Here is a 21,921-nt window from a genome sequence, read left to right on the forward strand (position 1 = left end):
GTTCACAATTTTATTTCTTGTTTAATATGTAATGTTGGTACTTTGGTGTGTTTGGACTCTAGGAAGAGTAGCTGCTGACTTGGCAGGAACTAATGGGGATCCCTAATAAATACAAATACACCACCTCCCCTGAGCTTCCCCAACGCCTCCATTCTGTCCTGCCGATGTATAGAAAACCAGCTGTTTACCTTAACCTTGTTCAGACACGACTCTGAGAAACATAGGATATTACAGTTCTTCAGATCACATTGAAATGACAGTCCAGTTTATTCTCCAGTGATTGCACATTCGCCAATAGAACAGAGGGTAGAGGCGATTAATCCACCCTCCAACTTAGTCTTATCGGGTATCCCACATGCCGGCCTCTATAGTCAAGTCTCCTCCTTCTTCGATTGTCAGGGATTTGAGCCTGGTCCGGGATAATCAATAATTATGTCTTTCACCTCTGACTCATTGAAGTAGAAGTCTTCGTCCAAATCGGGGTTAGTGATAACTGTATTGATGTCCAGAAGCTCTTTTCAGTCATAGGAAACGATGGCGGAAACATTATGTACAACAGTTAAGATCAGCGCAAAAAAACACACAAAATAGCACAATTGGTCAGGAGCCTGTAAAACGGCCGCTATTCCCACCAGCGCCATTACCACCAAAAAATAACAAAAGTATCCCTTTAAGATCACAAGTGTAAGGTAAACACTCACAGGAAATGAGGGTACGTGTCACGTGTGCTCCCTCTCCGGCCTCTAGGTCACCAGGCTGCTAGAAATGGAGTACACCTGTCATCATCATTACGCGCATCTGCACATAATGACACACACCTGGACTCCATCACCTCTTGGATTATCTGCCCTATATATAAGTCACTCCCTTTGGTTCCTTCCCCAGGTGTCATTGTTTCTGTTTCATGTCCATGCGTTGTTCGTGTCTCTTGTTTTGTATTATGTTTTCATTTATTTATTAAAATACTCACTCTCTGAACTTGCTTCCAGACTCTCAGCGCACATCGTTACAGTATGGAAGTGAATCCAAGATGGATTTAAAAAAAACTTGGGTCTATTGATCAAGGGACTATTTACATAACAATTATGTTTTTTACATTTTTTACATACTTAGTGTTCCTTTATTTTGCTTCTTAATTAGCACTTCACAAATAATTAATTGGCCATGAAAGTAGTCCGTTTCCAATTTAAAAAAGTGATAGCGCATGAAATGAACAGTGGCCCCCAATAGGCTGAGGGACATTAATTACTAGTGTGGCCCAAAGACAGACTTCTGACAGCAAGAGCACGAACAAACTTTGTCTAACTCCTTCATGAAATATTTGGAGAGGTATCATTGCTCCCCCTGCCTACAGTGTATTCTCACTGATATGCCAGAGGACATTGATCTTTTCTTAAAAGAACAAATGACTGCCGCAGAAATAGTGATCATATTTCAGCGCCAAACTATTCAGTTCACTAGGGCCACTCTTTACCCTGGTTATTTTGTATTGATTGGCGAAGGCAGTGGTGGAAAAAGTACCCAATTGTCATACTTGAGTAAAAGTAAAGATACTTTAATAGAAAATGACTCAAGTAAAAGTCACCCAGTAAAATACTACTTGAGTAAAAGTCTAAAAGTATTTGGTTTTAAATATACTTAGGTATAAATCATTTCAAAGTGCTTATATTAAGCAAAGCAGACAGCACAATGTTTTTTTTAATTTACGGATAGCCTGGGGCACACTACAACACTCAGACATAATTTACAAATTAAGAATTTGTGTTTAATGAGTCTGCCAGATCAGAGGCAGTAGGGATGCCCAGGGATGATTTCTTGATAAGTGTGTGAATTGGGCCATTTTCCTGTCCTGCTAAGCATTCAAAATGTACATTTGGGTGTCAGGGAAAATGTATGGAGTAAAAATTACATTTTCTTTAGGAATGTAGTGAAGTAAAAAACTACTAAAGTAGTATATTACACCACTGGGCAAGGGTCATGGGGATATATTCTGCACTCTCTCAATATGAATTCTCAAGGATGTATGGACATATAGACTATAAAGACACCACAGTTACTTAGCAAAAACTTGTTGGCAATTTGTTGCATATATGATCAATATTTCAAATATTTTCACTGAGGTAAACATGTCTATATGAAAAACGATGGACAGCAAATGTTTATTTAATCCATCTGAACGGGAAAACAAAATATGACTTTTCACAGTATATTTTTCCATGTCCAAAAACTGTCAGCCTACTAAATACATAGGCCTAGCTGTTAGGGAGGCTTTGGTCCTAGGGAATAGGGTTTAATGCTTATCCCTACAGCCCCTGGAGCTGCCACAAATGGAGGCAGCAAGTGACACATTGAAGGTGTTGGTATGACAGCAGCTTGCCTGTGGGATTGCACCAGAGGCCAATGTCGTTCGTGTGTGATGTTTGACAGATAATAGCAGATAAACCCATGCCCAAACAGAAGTTAGCCCGCTGAGGGACAGGCGGCATATGAGGAAGAACTGTGCCTTTAGCCATTCAGCAGGATCCTGAAGCCAAATATACAAGTCAAGGACACTCAGGGTCATCTCACAAACACCTTCTCAGCATCAGTTTATATGCCTGTAACCGGAGCTTGAAATGGATTTTGAGCTTATGAGATATGATAGCTGAGTGATTGAATTAATGTCCAAAGAGCTAAGTCATGTTTTTGGTTCTTGCTGTTTTATTTTTTGAGAAATACCTCATACAACGCAATTTGTTTGTACGCCGCCTACAATGTAGAGGGGGGACCTAAGTTCTTGGAATTCAAAATGAATACACACAGGTTATTTCAAATGGACACTCACATTTGTTTAACGGCTTGGTCAATTTTCAATCAGAGTAATAACACATTTTTTTGTGGCGCACTGTTGTTCCCTGCAAAAGCAGAGAAACAAAAGGTCCATAATGAAACACACCCACCGCAAAGAGACATTACATTTCACAACAGATAATTCTCAGTAAAGAAGGGCCCCTTCAAAATGAGCAAACGGAGCAAGATTCCCTTTTGATGGTGACAAGCATCTCCTTTCACATCCAGATAATGGAGGCAAGTTAATATGACACAGTGAAAACACAGCTCATCTTGGGCTGTTAGAACATGTAAATGTCAGAGGGGAAAGGGAACATGGAGACATGATCTGATAACCAGGTGCTACACGGCGCAGCAGATACAGCCTGACAGCTAGCTGCTCCTTATTGAGCCAACACACGACGCCACTGCTAAGTAAGAGACTGAGAAAAGGCTAATGAAGTGACCCTGCAAACAAGCCTGCCTAGTCGACAGGTAACCATGTCAACCATATTAGCCCAGCAGCTGTGAAAGAGAGCCTGAGCAGGTCGCAGAGCAGAGACTGCTGCTGTTCAATGGGTGCTATGGTTGTTGCACAACTCCACACAACCACACCAGCCCCCACCAACTCAATCCACACAGGACAGACACCACGGAATCAACCTCTATTATACACTCCCTTACTGGAGATACAAAAGGCACCCAGGAACAAAAATCCAATCTATTTTTTCCATAAGGATTTGCTACACAGCAGTGCTCAGCAACAGTGGTGGCTCTGGTGACAAAGAAATAATCACAGCTGTCTTCCCTGTTGGAGCAAAGATGCTGTTAAAATGTTGTTTACGTTTTCCAACATCTTCTTTCTTCAAATAAGACAGAGGGAGTTACCCGGAAAGCAATGTTGTGAATTGTCATTTAGTGTCCTTTGAGTTTTAGCTTTGTTGTTCAAATGCCAAACATGAAAACCGTGGCTGATTATGTGAAGAGTGTGAAATTGTGGTATTTGCAAGGCAGGGAATATTTACTCTAGGCATTATTAGTAAAAAATATTGAGTGTAGGAAAGAGACATGATTTTAAATAATGGTTTAATGATGCATATTTTCTAAATATCTTTCCCTACTGTGGACCTCACTCGTCTTTGCCTGCTGAATTATCACACTCATTCTCAATTCATTAGCATGCTCTTGCTTATTTAGCCACGCTTCTGAGAGGGTTTCGAAAAAATCTACTGGAAAATAGTCCATATAAAGCAGCCAGAGAAGAGAGAGCCCCCTCCACTGCTCAGCCATCTCTTTGTTGTGTTGTATTCTTTCCTTCATTAAAACGATAGCAAAGTCCCCTATAATGAATTTCAGGGAGATAAAATATGCAAATTCACAGAGAAAGGATATAATTAGGGCAATAATAGAAAGTGTTGTTTTCACAGCTGCTCATTTATACAAAGCCCTGATAGTGTTTTATAAATAATGCCCCTATCTCAGCAAGGCGCTAAGTCCCTGCATGCCATTAAAGACACATCTCTCCGCTCCAGCTCCAGAGCCCAGGTATTGAGAGCAGGCCTGAGCAGCTGTCCCGCTGCCCTGCTGGCTGAAACCCTAGAGTCCCATCCACACACAGAGCAGAGGCCTGTCCTGGGAAGCCTAGCCAGTAGCCAGCCACTAGGCCTCTCACCAGTGGATTTAAAAAAAAAAAATTATTGCACCTTTATTTAACCAGGTAGGCTAGTTGAGAACAAGTTCTCATTTGCAACTGCGACCTGGCCAAGATAAAGCATAGCAGTGTGAACAGACAACACAGAGTTACACATGGAGTAAACAATTAACAAGTCAATAACACAGTAGAAAAAAAGGGGAGTCTATATACAATGTGTACAAAAGGCATGAGGAGGTAGGCGAATAATTACAATATTGCAGATTAACACTGGAGTGATAAATGATCAGATGATCATGTACAGGTAGAGATATTGGTGTGCAAAAGAGCAGAAAAGTAAATAAATAAAAACTGTGGGGATGAGGTAGGTGAAAATGGGTGGGCTGTTTACCAATAGATTATGTACAGCTGCAGCGATCGGTTAGCTGCTCAGATAGCAGATGTTTGAAGTTGGTGTTGGTTATCACACCAGCAGACTCGGACTGAAAGCTATGCAGCCTCTCAGAAATCTGGCATGAGAAAATGTGATGCCACTAGGAAAAATAAATGCACAAATAGGCTCTTTCAGTTTCAGCTTTTCACAAGGAATGAATGTCTTTCTGTATAGGCCTACATCTAGTCTCCTCCAGACTCCAGTTCTCTAACTTAGAGTGGCATGTGTTAAACAGAGATAAAAAGTGACATACTGTTGCTTATCTGTAAATGAAAACTGAAGGACAATACAACATTGTGCAAAACATACTGACTGTCACATCATGCATAAGAGGTGTGAGGGAACTTGTCAAGATTTCTCCCCACAAACAGCCCACCTATCATCGGGCTAATTTGTTTAAGAGGCTCTTGTTCTGAGGTAATTGTGAGATTGAGATAAATGAAGAGGAACTGAAAGGTATTGAGTGATCGAGAGAGAAGGAAATATAGATAGAAAGAGCAAGCGTTGGGGGGGCTCTATAGATGTTGTGATTCTGGATGGCCAGATTGCAAGCAAGAATGACAAACTGCTATGTGGGGAATCATAAATGGCTCAGTTCAGCTTGTCCTTGACACCATGTCTTATTTTGAGGTGTTTTGACTGATTTCATGTCAATGCTAATAATTATTGCTAAAATTCTCTAGCTAGCTAACCAACAACTGTAAAGATATATTTGAGAGGATACAAGTTCTCATTGTGCAAATGTATTTATGTTTTCAGTAAACATTGGAGACAAAACATACTGTAGCCTACATGTTGTCAACAATCTAAGCCAACCTCATCTGTTTTGCCCCATGGTTGTGTTAATCGTTTTTGTTGCTTAACTGCCAACCTGTGTATAGTAATATCAGGGCCCTGAGAGAGTAGAGTCCCACAGCCCTAGAGAGACTGAAGACTGAGACTGAAGAGAAACAACCATACCATTAGAGGACATCTGAAGGTTGCCTATTATCTCTCTGCTCCGAGGCCTCGCACATCTATCCAAATCTCATGAATGTGATTGACCTTTTCCCCCCTGTAACGCACAGAGCATATGAAGGGGAAAAGGGACTTAACACAGCCAAGCTAAGTTAATTTAGTTCAAAACACTATTGTAGGGAGTCCAGATATATGAAAAGGTCATTGAGATCAATAGATTGACAATATGTTCTCAAAAAATTGTGACCACCCAAAGCGTATTCTCCCAGCATTTGTGTGAATAAAAGGTTTCTGGGTACAGTATGTGTATTTTGGTCAGAGAGTGCAGATACTGCAGGTGTTTAGTTTAGCACCTTTCCTCTCTTCCTGGGCACACCGCTGTGTTAGTGTACCATTGTGGTGAAAACAATGGCCAGGGCTAATCATTATTTAGTTGTGGCAGGTCTGGAAAGGTCAGCAGTCTGAAATGTCAGACTTCAATAGACCCAGATGCACATCGCTCCGCTCAAGTGTCCAATTAAAGACGGAATACCGAGGTTGTGGGGGAAGCGCACTTCAGACAGAGGGGCTAATGAGGGCCCCTGGACGGAGGCTGGGGCCAGAATGGCTGATGCTGATCCATGGAGCATCCTGCAGCCCTCCCCTCTCACATACACCATCACCCACTGAGCTGCATGGGCCCTGTGAACCACTGAGGGTCTCTCCTCCTCTGACCTTCCCTCAGACCCCCACACCCACAGCCATGGCCCCACTTGATCTTATTAGTGTCCTCACACCTCCAGCACCGTCTGCAGCCCTGCTGCCCGACTGCATGTACTGTAAGAGAAAGAGGAGAGCGGAGAGATGTCTTGGAGAGAAGATAGAAAGGAAGGGATTGAAAAGATAGGAGAGAAAAGATAGGGAGAGAAGAAGAGATCGAGTCTCCTTTAATCTTGAGGCAGAAAGGGAGAGAGTGTCCTCTTGTTGTTGCCTCCGTATCAGCCTCATTCATCTAAAAGCACAGACGGTTTTCCATACAACTGGCATAATAACCTTACCACAGACTGCAAGGGCCCAGTGAAGAGTCACAGGTGGGGGGAAGTGAGCAATGCTTTTTTTTAAATATTTGACTCCTTATTGTTCTCCCACTGTGAATTGTAATAAGCACAGTGCAGGTCCATACAATATGTCTGCAAGGACTACAGTACAGCAGTCCTGCCTGTATACGCAGCCAAAATAAAATCAAAAACCAGGAAACTAACCAGACTGGCCAATGCATTGAGCAGAAGAGTTGCCACTTAAAAAAGAAACAAAGACCCTGATATGACATATAATGCTCTGCATGTCTGATTGCCCTTTTCAGAGTTGTCAAGGTCAGAGATAGTCTTTCCTGGGCATGGGGAACAGATGCCAAATAAATCTGTGAAATTAGCAGGCTCCACGTGCCTCCCTCACATAAACATTATTTTAATCAAAGCATATTAGACCATCCAGATAATTTAGACATAATAGACACTGTATCATTTCTGGCGTACCCATCTGTTTCCCCTCGCCATCTCTGCAATTTGCGCCATCACCCAGCTGCTTTTACAAGACATTGGGTTCGCCTTCCCCAGCAAAGGCTCTTTAGAGCAGCACCAGTCCAACTGGGGCGCTCCAGATCACAACACATCGCAGCTCCGCTGAGCAGCAGACACATGCTGTTTCATGATACCATATAATATGAAAATAATAGACAAGAGTTATTCCCATTAAATCCAATTAAATGAAAAGAAACATAATAGCTATTTTGATGTCTTCATTCACATTGCTAGATCATCGTGCAGACGTTTTGAAAGTTTAAAGTGGATGTGAGTGTACGCTATCAGGGTGCTAAAATGAACAAAGCAATGACCCCAGGGTGTCTGGTAACTGATCCTGTAGTGCCCCATTATCCAGGGAACCTTTATCTTTTAACGTGTACTCTGTGCTAGTCGTCACTATCAGCTCTGCAAACAGAAGTTGTTTTCTGTCTAATGTCAACACTCACTCACTGTCGCTCGCACACACACCCCATCAGCATCAGTAGAGTTAGGAAACACTGGGCACTCACCAGGGCTGGTGATGGTTAGGAGGTCAAGACGTCGCTGTTGCTGTAAGGAAAAGAGAAGAGAAGCCAGGTCAGAAGGTCTTAGGGCGGAAATGGGTTGGTCAAGTCGAAATCTCTCCAAAACAATTCAAATATCAAATTAGAGTATATATAACATGTATGATAGATTATATTATGGGCATATAGCAAGTAACATTTACTGTTTATCTTAGTTATAAAATTGGTCAGCATCAGTTTATTATTTTTGCACAAGGCAATAGTTTGTCTGATCCATTTCCAACATTCGTTCTCTGTGTTGTCTCTATTGCAGCCAGGAGAATGTGCCTTGCCTGTCCGCTCGGCCTGTGTGATGGAGTGTTTATGAGAGTGTGCCCAATTTTACACTTCATGTTTCTAGTTTGGAGAGGGGGGCCAGAAGAGGTGCTAGCTCACCCCTTTCTTTAACCCTCTGCCAAGGCTGCAGGCTCCTGAGTGCTGCATTAATCAACACCTACTCCCTCTCTTACACTGTGTGTCCCTGAGGAACCAGATCATGCACCACAGGCTAGGGAGGTGTGAGTGTGTGTGTGTGTGTTAATGTTTGTGTATTATGACATATTTTTGTCATTGCCTTGATTGGATGCTGACGATAGGTTCACCTGCTGGGCCACAGACTGTGATCAATGCAAATGTATTCAGAGGATGAAGCCAACTCCTTTAAGATTCAAGCATCTTAATGTAAAAACACACATATGTATCCCTCCAAAGCCAACAGTGCTTCAGGTCCACTCTCACCATATGGACAAGAGTCAGAACCTCTCAGATGCACTAAACACATTTCAGATGAATGCACAGTGAGTGTTGTGGAGTATAGAGAGAGGGAGGAAGTGGTAGTCGAGGCAGCAGAGGTCACTGTGACAGCATGAGAGCAACCAGCCCCAGTAAGACACCTGTGTAGGCTGTTGACTCACCACTTATTTGATATGGAGCCACTGCAATAATCAACATCAAAACAGAAAGATGGATTTAGACCTCACTGTTGCTACATATAGATATTGTAACACAGAGAATGCTATCTTAGCTTACATTACATGAGACATATCATGAACTCAAAGCAACTTTGAAGATTAAAAAAATTATGTTATGTCATTTAAGAGGAAAATATATTCCGCAGTGGACAAATGATCAAATCAAAATTCCAACATGATCTTTTTGGTCCATTGATTGATTTCTGTAATAAAGTCATTTTGAAATGATTCTATCCTAATTCATAAATGACCTCGCTCTGATTTTGTTTGAATAACCAACAGGCTGATGTTCATGCAGAACTCCTACTTAGAACTGTGTATCGCCCTCTACTGGCAGTCTGTTACTCTGCAAGTGAAAGTGGGGAGGAAGAAAAACAATGATTCCCTCTTGTCAAGACACACTCTCTTTGGGAAAGTAAGGCTGGCTGCGTGATCAAAATCACTGGAGTATGTCCATGTTATTAAAATCAGTCCCCTGAAAACATTCAACATGGCATATTCAGACCGATTACCCCTAAGTACAAAACTATGCTCAGTACAGATACAGCATTCAGAGAATATTGTGTACATGAAGACATTTCCCTTGTAACTAATTCACAAAAATCCATCAAAATGTCACGTGACAATTCATTCTAGTGTTGCCTGAATACTCAATAAAGAGAGTAGGAACCATATTCATACAGGTGTGAAAACCCATTCACAACAGCTCTCAGTAAAATAATATTGATCTGCCATATACTGCATGTCACTGTAACGAGCCCGTACATATCACAGGGTTACTGTGTGCTACTGGCCAGCCTGGAGAGGAACTGAAGAGGATTTGCCAGTGTTTCAGCCTGGCCCAATCCTGTACCCTGACGCTGCTTATCCTGAGATAATTAATCTACAGTGAATTAGAGTATTATAGCACACTAACACAGCTCGCATCACTCTCTCATTGTCACTCCGTACATGGATAAGGTGCTTAGTGTTTCCCAGGAATAGAGACAGGGAGAGAAAGAGAGAGAGAGAGAGAGAGAGAGAAAGAGAGAGAGAGAGAGAGAGAGAGAGAGAGAGAGAGAGAAGAATCACATTAGGAAAGGCAATCCTGGGCAGAAAATAGGATTGTATTAATCTTTATCAAACACAGCCAAGAGCTGTGGAATCACACCACCCAATACACCCTCTGCCAGCACAGCCACCACGCGGAGTTGGTGTCCAGTGCTCCAACGCTGTCACAGGGCTTAACCAAGGCCTGATATAGAATGATACTGTGTCAGAGTGTGTGTGTGCATGTGTACATCAAGTTGACAGTGCTGATAATTTCCAGTGGCCCAGCCAGAGTCTAAGATTAGTGGGTGGAACAGGTTAAATGGCTGTGAGGCTGGGAACAGACTGTAGGTTGCCAATACACCTACCCAGCTGTCATGGTAACACCTAAACCCCCAATGTTCCTACTAAAGGTACCAGTGTCACACCATAGCAAACATACACAAGATCATGTTTAAAGGACTTAGAGGTTGGGTTTTTATTTATGTTTTAGTAATTTAACAAACATTCTTATCTAGAGTGACTTAAGTACCTTGTTCAAGGGCACATCGACAGATTTTTCACCTAGTCGGCTCGGGGATTTGAACCAGAGTTAGTGGCCCAAAACTCTCAACTGGTAGGCTACTTGCCACTCCAGTAAATTAGGGTTGAACTTACTTCCTTGCAACTTCTGTAACCTCTGGCTCTTGCTTTGCAGTTAGAGTGTGGGGCCAGTAACCGAAAGGTTGCTGGTTCGACCACCTGAGCCGACAAGGTGAAAAATCTGTACATCTGCCCTTGTGCAAGGTACTTGACCCTAATTTGTTCCAGGGGCAACATACTACTATTGCTGACCCTGTAAAACAACACATTTCACTGCACCTATTCAGTGTATGTGACAATAAAACATATACAGGTAACTGTCAAAATAAAGGAAGCACCAAAATAAAGTGTCTTAATCGGGAATTGGACCATCACAAACCAGAACAGCTTCAATCCATCTTGGCATAGATTCTACAAGTGTCTGGAACTCTACTGAAGGGATGCGTCATTCTTCCACGAGAAATTCCATAATTTGGTGTTAGTTGATGGTGGTGGAAAACACTGTCTCAGGTGCTGTGTGGATGAGGACATTGTCATCGTATGGGGGCATAGCCATCGTAGCCAAAATAATGACCCGCACAGCATTTTATACATGACCCAAAGCATGATGGGATGTTAATTGCTTAATTAACTCAGGAGGCATACCTGTGTATACTTTGTATCTCTCATTTACTTAGTGCTTCCATTACTGGCAGTGACCTGTATATATACAGTGGGGAGAACAAGTATTTGATACACTGACGATTTTGCAAGTTTTCCTACTTACAAAGCATGTAGAGGTCTGTAATTTTCATCATAGGTACACTTCAACTGTGAGAGACGGAATCTAAAACAAAAATCCAGAAAATCACATTGTATGATTTTTAAGTAATTAATTTGCATTTTATTGCATGACATAAGTATTTGATACATCAGAAAAGCAGAACTTAATATTTGGTACATAAACCTTTGTTTGCAATTACAGAGATCATACGTTTCCTGTAGTTCTTGACCAGGTTTGCACACACTGCAGCAGGGATTTTGGCCCACTCCTCCATACAGACCTTCTCCAGATCCTTCAGGTTTCAGGCTGTCGCTGGGCAATATGGACTTTCAGCTTCCTCCAAATGATTTTCTATTGGGTCCAGGTCTGAAAACTGGCTAGGCCACTCCAGGACCTTGAGATGCTTCTTACGGAGTCACTCCTTAGTTGCCCTGGCTGTGTGTTTCGGGTCGTTTTACGTCTAAGGTTGGATTAGGAAAGTTGTTTCAAATTTTGGACCAAGTTTACAGGTAACTTATTAGATACTTTGTAGTCATGTTGGGTGAGTTGGAACCGGTGTTTTTTTTTAACCAAACGCGCTAAATAAATGGACATTTTGGGGATATAAAGAAGGAATTTATCGAACAAAAGGACCATTTGTGATGTTTCTGGGACATTTTGGAGTGCCATCAGAAGAAGATCTTCAAAGGTAAGGCATGAATTATATAGTTATTTCTGACTTTCGTGTCGCAACTCCCTGGTTGAAAATGATTTGTTATGCATTTGAGTGCTGTGCGCTGTCCTCAGATAATCTCATGGTTTGCTTTCACAGTAAAGCCTTTTTGAAATGGTGGCTGGATTAACAACAAGTTAAGATTTATTTTGATGTCGTGCACTTGTGATTTTATGAAAGTTAAATATTTATAGTAATTTAATTTGAATTTGGCGCTCTGCAATTTCATCGGATGTTGTCGAGGTGGGACGCTACCGTCCTACTGATCCGAACGAAGTTAAAGTATTGATGGACTTTCATTTCTCTTTGCTTATTTGAGCTGTTCTTGCCATAATATGGACTTGGTATTTTACCAAATAGGGCTATCTTCTGTATACCACCCTTACCTTGTCAAAAAACAACTGACTGGCTCAAACGCATTAAGAAGGAAAGAAATTCCACAAATTACATTTTAACAAGGCACACCTGTCAGTACTAAAAGTGGAGTAGCAATTCAAGGGCTCAGACACAAGACGTATGTGGCAGGGTCTACAGACTATCATGGATTACAAAGGGAAGACCAGCCATGTCGTCTTGCTCCTGAACAAGTTAAACACCTTCTTTGCCCACTTTGAGAATAACACACTGCCACCGAAGCAGCCCGCTCCCAAGGACTGTGGGCTCTCGTTCTCCATGGCCGACATGAGTAAGACATTTAAACGTGTTAACCTACGCAAGGCTGCCGGCCCAGACGGTATCCCTAGCCGCATCCTCAGAGCATGCACAGACCAGCTGGCTGGAGTGTTTATGAACATATTCAATCTCTTCCTATCCCAGTCTGCTGTCTCCACTTGCTTCAAGATGTCCTGTACCTGTAGAAAGCAAAGACTATCGCCCCGTAGCACTCACTTCTGTCATCATGAAGTGCTTTGAGAGGCTAGTTAAGGATCATATCACCTCTACCTTACTTGACACCCTAGACCCACTTCAATTTGCATACCGCCCCAATAGATCCACAGACGATGCAATCACCACCACACTGCACACTGCCCTATCCCATCTGGACAAGAGGAATACCTATGTAAGAATGCTGTTCATTGACTATAGCTCAGCCTTCAACACCATAGTATCCTCCAAGCTCATCATTAATAAGCTCGGGGCCTGGGTCTGAACCCTGCCCTGTGCAACTAGGTCCTTGAGAGAACGCCACTATCCACATCGACGGGACCGCAGTGGAGAAGGTGAGTTCCTCGGCGTACACATCACCGACAATCTGAAATGCTCCACCCACACAGACAATGTTGTGAAGAAGGGGCAACAACATCTCTTCAACTTCAGGAGGCTGAAGAAATTCATCTTGGCCCCTAAGACCATCACAAACTGTTACAGACACATAATTGAGAGCATCCTCTCGGGCTGTATCACCGCCTGGTATGGGAACTTTACTGCCCACAACAGCTGGGCTCTCCAGAGGGTGGTGTGGTCTGCCCAAAGCATCACCCTGGGCACACTGCCTGCCCTCCAGGACACCTACAGCAACCGAGGTCACAGGAAGGCTAAAGTGTGCATCAAAGCTGGGACTGAGACTGAAAAACAAGGCCATCAGACTGTTAAATAGCCATCACTAGCCGGCTACCACCCGGTTACTCAACCCCTTAGAGGCTATACATAGACATGGAATCACTGGTCACTTTAATAATAGAACACTAGTCACTTCAATAATGTTTACATACTGCTTTACTCATTTCATGTGTATATACTGTATTCTATTCTACTGTATTTTAGTCAATGCCACTCTGACATTGCACGTCCTAATATTTATATATTTCTTAACTCCATCCTTTTACTTTAGATTTGTGTGTATTGTTGTGAATTGTTAGATATTACTACACTGTTGGAGCTAGGAGCACAAGCATTTCGCTACACCCGCAATAACATCTGCTAAATATGTGTATGTGACCTATATTTTATTTGAATTGGAATGCATTCCAGGTGACTACCTCATGAAGCTGGTTGAGAGAATGCCAAGAGTATGCAAAGCTGTCATCAAGACAAAAGGTGGCTACTTTGAAGAATCTCAAATATAAAATATATTTTTTGGTTACTACATGATTCCATATGTGTTATTTCATAGTTTTAATGTCTTCACTATTATTCTAGTGAAAGTTATGATCCCTTATTGTTGTAACCTTTCAATCCACTTGCTGCTCCCGAGTGGCGCAGCGGTCTAAGGCACTGCATCTCAGTGCTAGAGATGTCACTACAGACCCTGGTTTGATTCCAGGCTGTATCACAACTGTGATTGGGAGGCGCAGAATTGGACCAGCGTCGTCCGGGTTAGGGTTTGGCCGGGGTAAGCCGTCATTGTAAATAACAATTTTTCTTAACTGACTTGCCTAGTTAAGTAAAGGTTAAATAAATAAATAAAACAAAGACAGGTTAAAGAAGGATTTTTAAGCCTTGAGACAATTGAGACATTTGGAAAAAACTTTTTTACTTCACCTTAACCAGGTAGGCCAGTTGAGAACAAGTTCTCATTTACAACTGCGACCTGGCCAAGATAAAGCAAAGCAGTGGGACAAAAACAACACAGTTACACATGGGATAAACAAACGTGCAGTCAATAACTGTCACGCCCTGATTGGTTTCACCTGTCTTTGTGATTGTCTCCACCCACCTCCAGGTGTCACCCATCTTCCCAGTTATCTCCTGGGTATTTAAATCTGTGTTTTCTGTCTGTCTGTGCCAGTTTGTCTTGTATGCTCTAAGTCAACCAGCGTGGTTTTCCCTGCCCTGACCTCAAGCCTTTTCTAGGCTCTTTTGCTAGTCCTCCCAGTTTTGACCCTTGCCTCTTTTCTGGACTCTGGACACGCCTGCCTGACCATTCTACCTGCCCTGACCTCGTGCCTGCCTGCCACACTGTACCTCCTGGACTCTGAACTGGTTTTGACCTTTTGCCTGTCCATGATCATTCTCTTGCCTACCCCTTTTGGATTATCAGTAAATATCAAAGACTCAAATCATCTGCCTCCCGTGTCTGCATCTGGGTCTTGCCTTGTGCCCTTATAATAACACAATAGAAAAAATATATATACAGTGTGTGCAAATGTAGTAAGATTAGGGAGGTAAGGCAATAAATAGGCCACAGAGGTGAAATAATTACAATTTAGCATTAACACTGGAGTGATAGATGTGCAGATGATGATGTGCAAGTAGAGATACTGGGGTGCAAAAAATAAATAATAATATGGGGATGAGGTATATGGGTGGGCCATTTACAGATGGGCTGTGTACAGGTGCAATGATCAGTAAGCTACTCTGACAATTGAGGCTTAAAGTTAGTGAGGGAGATAAAAGGCTTCAGTGATTTTTGCAATTAGTTCGAGTCGTTGGCAGCAGAGAACTGGAAAGAAAGTCAGCCAAAAGAGGAGTTGGCTTTCGGGATGACCAGTGAAATATACCTGCTGGTGCAAGTGCTACGGGTGGGTGTTTCTATGGTGACCAGTGAGCTGAGATAAGGCGGGGCTTTACCTAGCAAAGACTTATAAATGACCTGGAGCCAGTGGGTTTGGCGACGAATATGAAGCGAGGGCCAGCCAACGAGAGCATACAGGTCGCAGTGGTGGGTAGTATATGGGGCTTTGGTGACAAAACGGATGGCACTGTGATAGACTACATCCAATTTGCTGAGTAGTGTTGGAGGCTATTTTGTAAATGACATCGCCGAAGTCAAGGATCGGTAGGATAGTCAGTTTTACGAGGGTATGTTTAGCAGCATAAGTGAAGGAAGCTTTGTTGCGAAATAGGAAGCCGATTCTAGACTTAATTTTGGATTGGACATCCTTAATGTGAGTCTGGAAGGAGAGTTTACAGTCTAACCAGACACCTAGGTATTTGCAGCTGTCCACATATTCTACGTCAGACGGACGGGCGGGCAGGTGTGGGCAGCGATCGGTTGAAGAGCATGCATTTAGTTTTACTTGCATTTAAGTTGGTGGCAACGGAAGGAGTGTTGTATGGCATTGAAGCTCATCTGGAGGTTTGTTAACACAGTGTCCAAAGAAGGGCCAGAAGTATACAGGATGGTGTCGTCTGCATAGAGGTGGATCCAATAATCACCAGCAGCAAGAGCAACATCATTGATATAGGGAAGGGAAGTTGCTGTGCGGGGGTGCAGAGCTGTTGGCCGGAGTAGGAGTAGCCAGGTGGAAAGCATGGCCAGCTGTAGAAAAATGCTTATTGAAATGATCGATTAGATTTATCGGTGGTGACAGTGTTTCCTAGTGTAGTGGGCAGCTGGGAGGAGGTGCTCTTATTCTCCATGGACTTTACAGTGTCCCAAAACATTTTTGGAGTTTGTGCTACAGGATGCAAATTTCTGTTTGAAAAAGCTAGCCTTTGCTTTCCTAACTGACTGTGTATATTGGTTCCTAACTTCCCTGAAAAGTTGCATATCGCAGGGGCTATTCGATGCTAATGCAGTATGCCGTACGCCACAGGATTTTTGCGCTGGTCAAGGGCAGTCAAGTCTTTCAAGTCTGCTTATTTAAGATTGTGAGGAAAGCACTTTTAAAGAATAACCAGGCATCCTCTGCTGACGGGAATAGGTCAATATCCTTCCAGGATACCCGGCCAGGTAGATTAGAAAGGCCTGCTCGCTGAAGTGTTTTAGAGAGCGTTTAACAGTGATGAGGGTGGTCGTTTGACCACGGACCCATTACGGACGCAGGCAATGAGGCAGTGATCGCTGAGATCCTGGTTGAATACAGCAGAGGTGTATTTAGAGGGCAAGTTGGTCAGGATGATATCTATGAGGGTGCCCATGTTTATGGATTTAGGTTTGTACCTGGTAGGTTCCTTGATAATTTGTGTGAGATTGAGGGCATCTAGCTTAGATTGTAGGACGGCAGGGGTGTTAAGCATATCCCAGTTTAGGTCACCTAACAGTACGAACTCTGAAGATAAATGGGGGGCAATCAAATCACAGGGCACAACTGGGGGCTGAGGGGGGTATATATGAAGCGGCAACAGTAAGAGACTTGTTTCTGGAAAGGTGGATTTTTAAAAGTAGAAGCTCGAACTGTTTGAGCACAGACCTGGATAGCATGACAGAACTCTGCAGATTATCTCTGCAGTAGAGTGCAACTCCGCCCCCTTTGGCAGTTCTATCTTGGCAGAAAATGTTGTAGTTGGGGATGGAAATTTCAGAATTTTTGGTGGCCTTCCTAAGCCAGGATTCAGACACGGCTAGGACATCAGAGTTGGCAGAGTGTGCTAAAGCAGTGAATAAAACATACTTAGAGAGGAGGCTTCTGATGTTAACATATATGAAACCAAGGCTTTTACGGTTACAGAAGTCAACAAATGATAGCGCCTGTGTAACGATCATCGTATGAAGGAGTGGACCAAAACACAGCGTGGTAAGTGTTCATGATAAATTTAATACTCAAAACACTCGAACAAAATAACAAAGAGGGAAAACAGAAACAGTCCTGTCAGGTGCAGACACTAAACAGAAAACAACTACCCACAAAACCCAAATGAAAAAGGACAACTTATATATGATCCCCAATCAGAGACAACGATAGACAGCTGCCTCTTCTGATTGGGAACCACACCAACATAGAAATAAAGAAACTTGAATGCCCACCCTAGTCACACCCTGGCCTAACCAAAATAGAGAATAAAAACCTCTCTATGGCCAGTGCGTGACAGCCTGGGGAATAGGAGTGGACCTGAGGGCTACAGGGCCTGAGTTAACCTCTACATCACCAGAGGAACAGAGGAGGAATAGTATAAGGGTACAGCTATAGGCTATAAGAACTGGTCGTCTAGTGCGTTGGGAACAGAGAATAAAAGGAGCCGATTTCTGTGCATGGTAGAATAGATTCAGGGCATAATGTACAGACAAGGGTATAGTAGGATGTGAGTACAGTGGAGTTAAACCTAGTGATGTTGAGAGAGGTTTCATCTCTGGAGGCACCAGTTAAGCCAGGTGAGGTCTCCGCATGTGTGTGGGGTGGGACAAAAGAGCTATCTAAGGCCTGTTGAGCGGGACTGAGGGCTCTACAGTGAAATAAAACAATAAGAACTAGCCAAGACAGCAGTAGACAAGGCATATTGACATTAGAGAGAGGCATAAAGCTAAGACAACAACGGGTAAATGGTGATGAATGGGTAGAGCGGGTCAGTTAGGTACATAAAAGGCCTGAGTTCGAGGCTGGGGCCGACAGATAAACAAAATGAGGTACCGTGTTATTGAAACAGCTGTGTAGCCGAGTGATCATAGGGTCCAATGAACAGCAATAGGTGAGTCAGGGGGCCGGTCGGTAGTCACTACTACACCAGGCGAGCGTGGAACACAGCATTCAGAAAGCTAGGGGGCTGCGGCTAGCAGATGGTTCTTCAGGAACATCGTAACGGAATAACCTGTTGAGATCACATCGGGCAATTACGTCAGCAGACCAGTCGTGATGGATCGGCGGGTCTCCGTACCGACAATAAAGGGTCCAGACCAATTGGCAAAAGAGGTATTGTAGCCCTAGAATTAGCTGGTATATAGGCCTAGCTCGAGGCTAGCTCAAGGCTAACTGGTGCTTGCTTCGGGACAGAGGCATTAGCTAACAGTAGCCACTCGTTTGCAGCTAGCTAGCTTAAATGATCCGGTGTAATGATCCAGAGCGGCAGGAATCCGGGGATGAGAGAAGCAGTCCGATATGCTCTGGGTTGCTATCGCGTGCTGTGAAGACTGGCAGGTATTGTCCGGGCTAAAGCTGGCTGGTGTCTGAGCTAAAGGTGAAGACCGCTAGCAGTGGCTAACAAAGACTAGTAGCTAGTTAATTCCTGATGGAGATTCCGGTTATAAGGAATAAAAACAGCAGATCCGTACCACATTGGGTGAGGAGGGTTGTAGGAAAGTAGATTTAGTTCATAGATAGAAAGTGAGATTTAAATATATACCAAAAAACAACTATTTACACGGGATAAGACAAAGACAAACACACATCCGACTCCTACTCCATCTTGGATTGTATATGTGTGCCATTCAGAGGGTGAATGGGCAAGACAAAATATTTAAGTGCCTTTGAACGGGGTATGGTCGTAGGTGCCAGCCGCACCGGTTTGAGTGTATCAAGAACTGCAACGCCACTGAGTGTATCAAGAATGGTACATTACCCAAAGGACATCCAGTCAACTTGACACAACTGTGGGAAGCATTGGAATCAACATGGACCAGCATCCCTGTGGAACGTTTGACACCTTGTAGAGTCCATGTCCTGACATATTGATTCTGTTCTGAGGGCAAAAGGGGGTGCAACTCAATATTAGAAAGGTGTTCCTAATGTTCTGTACACTCAGTCTATATAAAACTACTGGCTAAACAATTATAGACTGGCTTGACTGAGTGATTGGCTTATTTCACTCTGTTTTGTTGAACAGGATTCACCATAAGCATCAGCAAATAAAAACGGGCACCTGAAACTTTATTTCCAAAAGTCATTCATTTGATCTGTCCGATTCTCCCCCTATCCAATGTAGGTGTAATCTGGTGCAAGTGATGAGCAGCACAGCTTTAATTAACAGAGCAGGCCAGCAGACAGGAGAGGAGCGCTCCCTCCACAGCAACAATCTAGGGAGAGACCACAGCCGTCTGTAAAACCATTCATTTTTTACTAAACCTCACTTTTACGACTAAATTAAATATTCATGCACAATCTACCCGAACCCATTTGCAATATTTCCCCCTGAATTGACTTTTCATATTTGCTGATGATTATTATGTGAGTGAAGAAAGGGGGGAGTATTTCAAATCCACCCACCATTTTGTAGTTAATTTCAGATTCAATGAAAGGTCAATATTATACAATTACAGCAGGTTTCACCTTCCACCCCTTCCCAGTTATCAATTTAAACATATAGATGGATATAGCGCAAATATAATTAAACTAAGGTAAGGTTATATTACCAAAGAAATAATATTGTGGAGGCAAATCTTGCAGGAACATCCACAAGGGGAGTAAATGCATGAAGCAAAACTATCACCTGATTGTGGAACAGTTATTATTGACCCTGGTGAACCCTGTCTCTGTCCAGTTGAAGTAAGGGAAATTAGCAGGGAGCTATTTAAACCGTCTGCTTCCTTCCCTGCTCAGGGACTTAATGTCCTTGCTGGTGTCCCCCAGGATCTCTCCGTCTGACGCCTGCTTACCAGGGTCTGGACTGGGAGATGTGGAAGGAGACAGAGGGGGAGGGGGGTGTCAATAATCTGACTCACCTCTCCACCAGCCCCCATCTCTTTCTCTCTGGGAGTTCTGTTGCGTGACCAGGAGCAGATCAAATCAAACTCCCCCCTACTGTGAGTAACCACACTGCCTCCCCCTCAATCTCTCCTCCACGCCACACGCTCAACTCCCCCACGCCCCAGTCTGTAGCCAGCTTGCCACATCATGATGCACTAACACACCACAAGATCAAGTTAGGGAAGCCTCTCTGTCTCTTACTCATCTTCCAAAGGGAGAAACAGGAGTGAGGTAATAGTGAGCTAATCGTCTCCTGGGTTTTGCCTTCACACTCACAGGTCAATACTGTGAGTGCCTGTTATATTACATGATTGAATACTGGATATTCTGCTAGATGCTCCACATCAATTTTATCATTGGCAATAACAAGTCATTTACATGCACAAAAGCTAAAACATAAAATATACTGGCTATTGTTTTATTGCCTCTGTATTTTCATCTCTGGTTTATCCATATCTGTATATATTTTCATGAATATGGGACTGACATGTAGCTGCAGAGTATTCTAGAAATAGCTGTGGGGGATTTGTGTAATTTAAGATGAATAGATATTAATCAATATTAACCATACAATTGCAAACAATGGCAGTCTTGATTGGTTTATTTTCTTTCAGTGTGTACACTTGTTTTGAGAGTGTATAATGAAAAATAATCCTGCCAATTTCACCTCATTATTACCTGTATTAGTACAAACAACATTAAAAGGTGTCAAGGGTAATTATTGATCTGGCTCTATTTTAAATGGCTGCCAGTGTAGCAAAAATGTATCTATCACTCGGTATGCATGCAATTAAAAACTGTAGGACTGTGTAAAAATCTCAAGTCCGGGGATGCTATTGCGTGACCAGGAGCCCTTGGTTAAAAACAACAATGAAACAAATCAAATATGAAATCCTTCAGAGAGAGAGCGCCGGCTCCCCTCAGACCAATAGTGTAACTCTGCCACCTGCACTCCTGCAGTCCTCCTTCCACAGTAGACCAGAGAAATCTAATAACGCACCAGCCTTCCCCTGCCTCTGCCCTGGCCGACACACCACTCTCCGATTCAGCAGTTAAAAACCATGATTGAATTTCATCTTGATTTCATTAAATATTCATAAAGGCCAATTAGAAGAGAAGCTTAGCAGGCTGCAAGAAACCCTTTCCATCATTCTGTCACTGCTAGTCCATCAGATGACCCATTTTGAAAGTGGACCCAGAGAGTCCATATGCTTGACCCTGACTCCTCCTGCTTCCCCTCCCTCCAAATCCTCTGAGTCTCTCTCACACACAAGGAAAGAGGCAGGCAGGGAGACAGGGACCGAGACAAGAAGTACAGCCACTCAAAATACCCTGTGGGCTAAAAACAAACAGGCATATTTACAGATGGAAGCAGAGAGGATATCATCAGAGATCTGTGTATAATGATGAGATGCTAACAATGGGAGTCGTTGTTCAAAAGGCGGGAAGACAGGTGACAAGCTTAGGTCCAAAATAAGCCCATAGAAACACATTGGGCTTATTTTGTTCAGATTTTGGCGAGAGTGAAACTTCTCGCTTGGCCTCTTCCTCTCTGATATCATATAGAAGCATGCAGCCCCTTCATATGCCTTATTCAAAGGCGAAGAACCACTCTTTGATTTGTGGCTGGCG

The 21,921-nt window shown here is 43.0% G+C and overlaps 1 protein-coding gene across 1 annotated transcript in view; it reads right to left on the minus strand.

Annotated features, from left to right (window-relative positions):
• The window catches only part of LOC115108423 (cytosolic carboxypeptidase 6-like), a 425,052-nt gene that overhangs the window by 137,151 nt on the left and 265,980 nt on the right, over nucleotides 1-21,921 (minus strand). The window contains exon 6 of the mRNA XM_029632715.2: nucleotides 7,921-7,960. Within this exon, the coding sequence (XP_029488575.1) occupies nucleotides 7,921-7,960 (40 nt within the window). The remainder of the gene's footprint in view (nucleotides 1-7,920; nucleotides 7,961-21,921) is intronic.

The sequence above is a fragment of the Oncorhynchus nerka genome, linkage group LG24 (genome assembly GCF_034236695.1).
Source record: "Oncorhynchus nerka isolate Pitt River linkage group LG24, Oner_Uvic_2.0, whole genome shotgun sequence".
In the NCBI taxonomy this organism is placed as follows: domain Eukaryota; kingdom Metazoa; phylum Chordata; class Actinopteri; order Salmoniformes; family Salmonidae; genus Oncorhynchus; species Oncorhynchus nerka.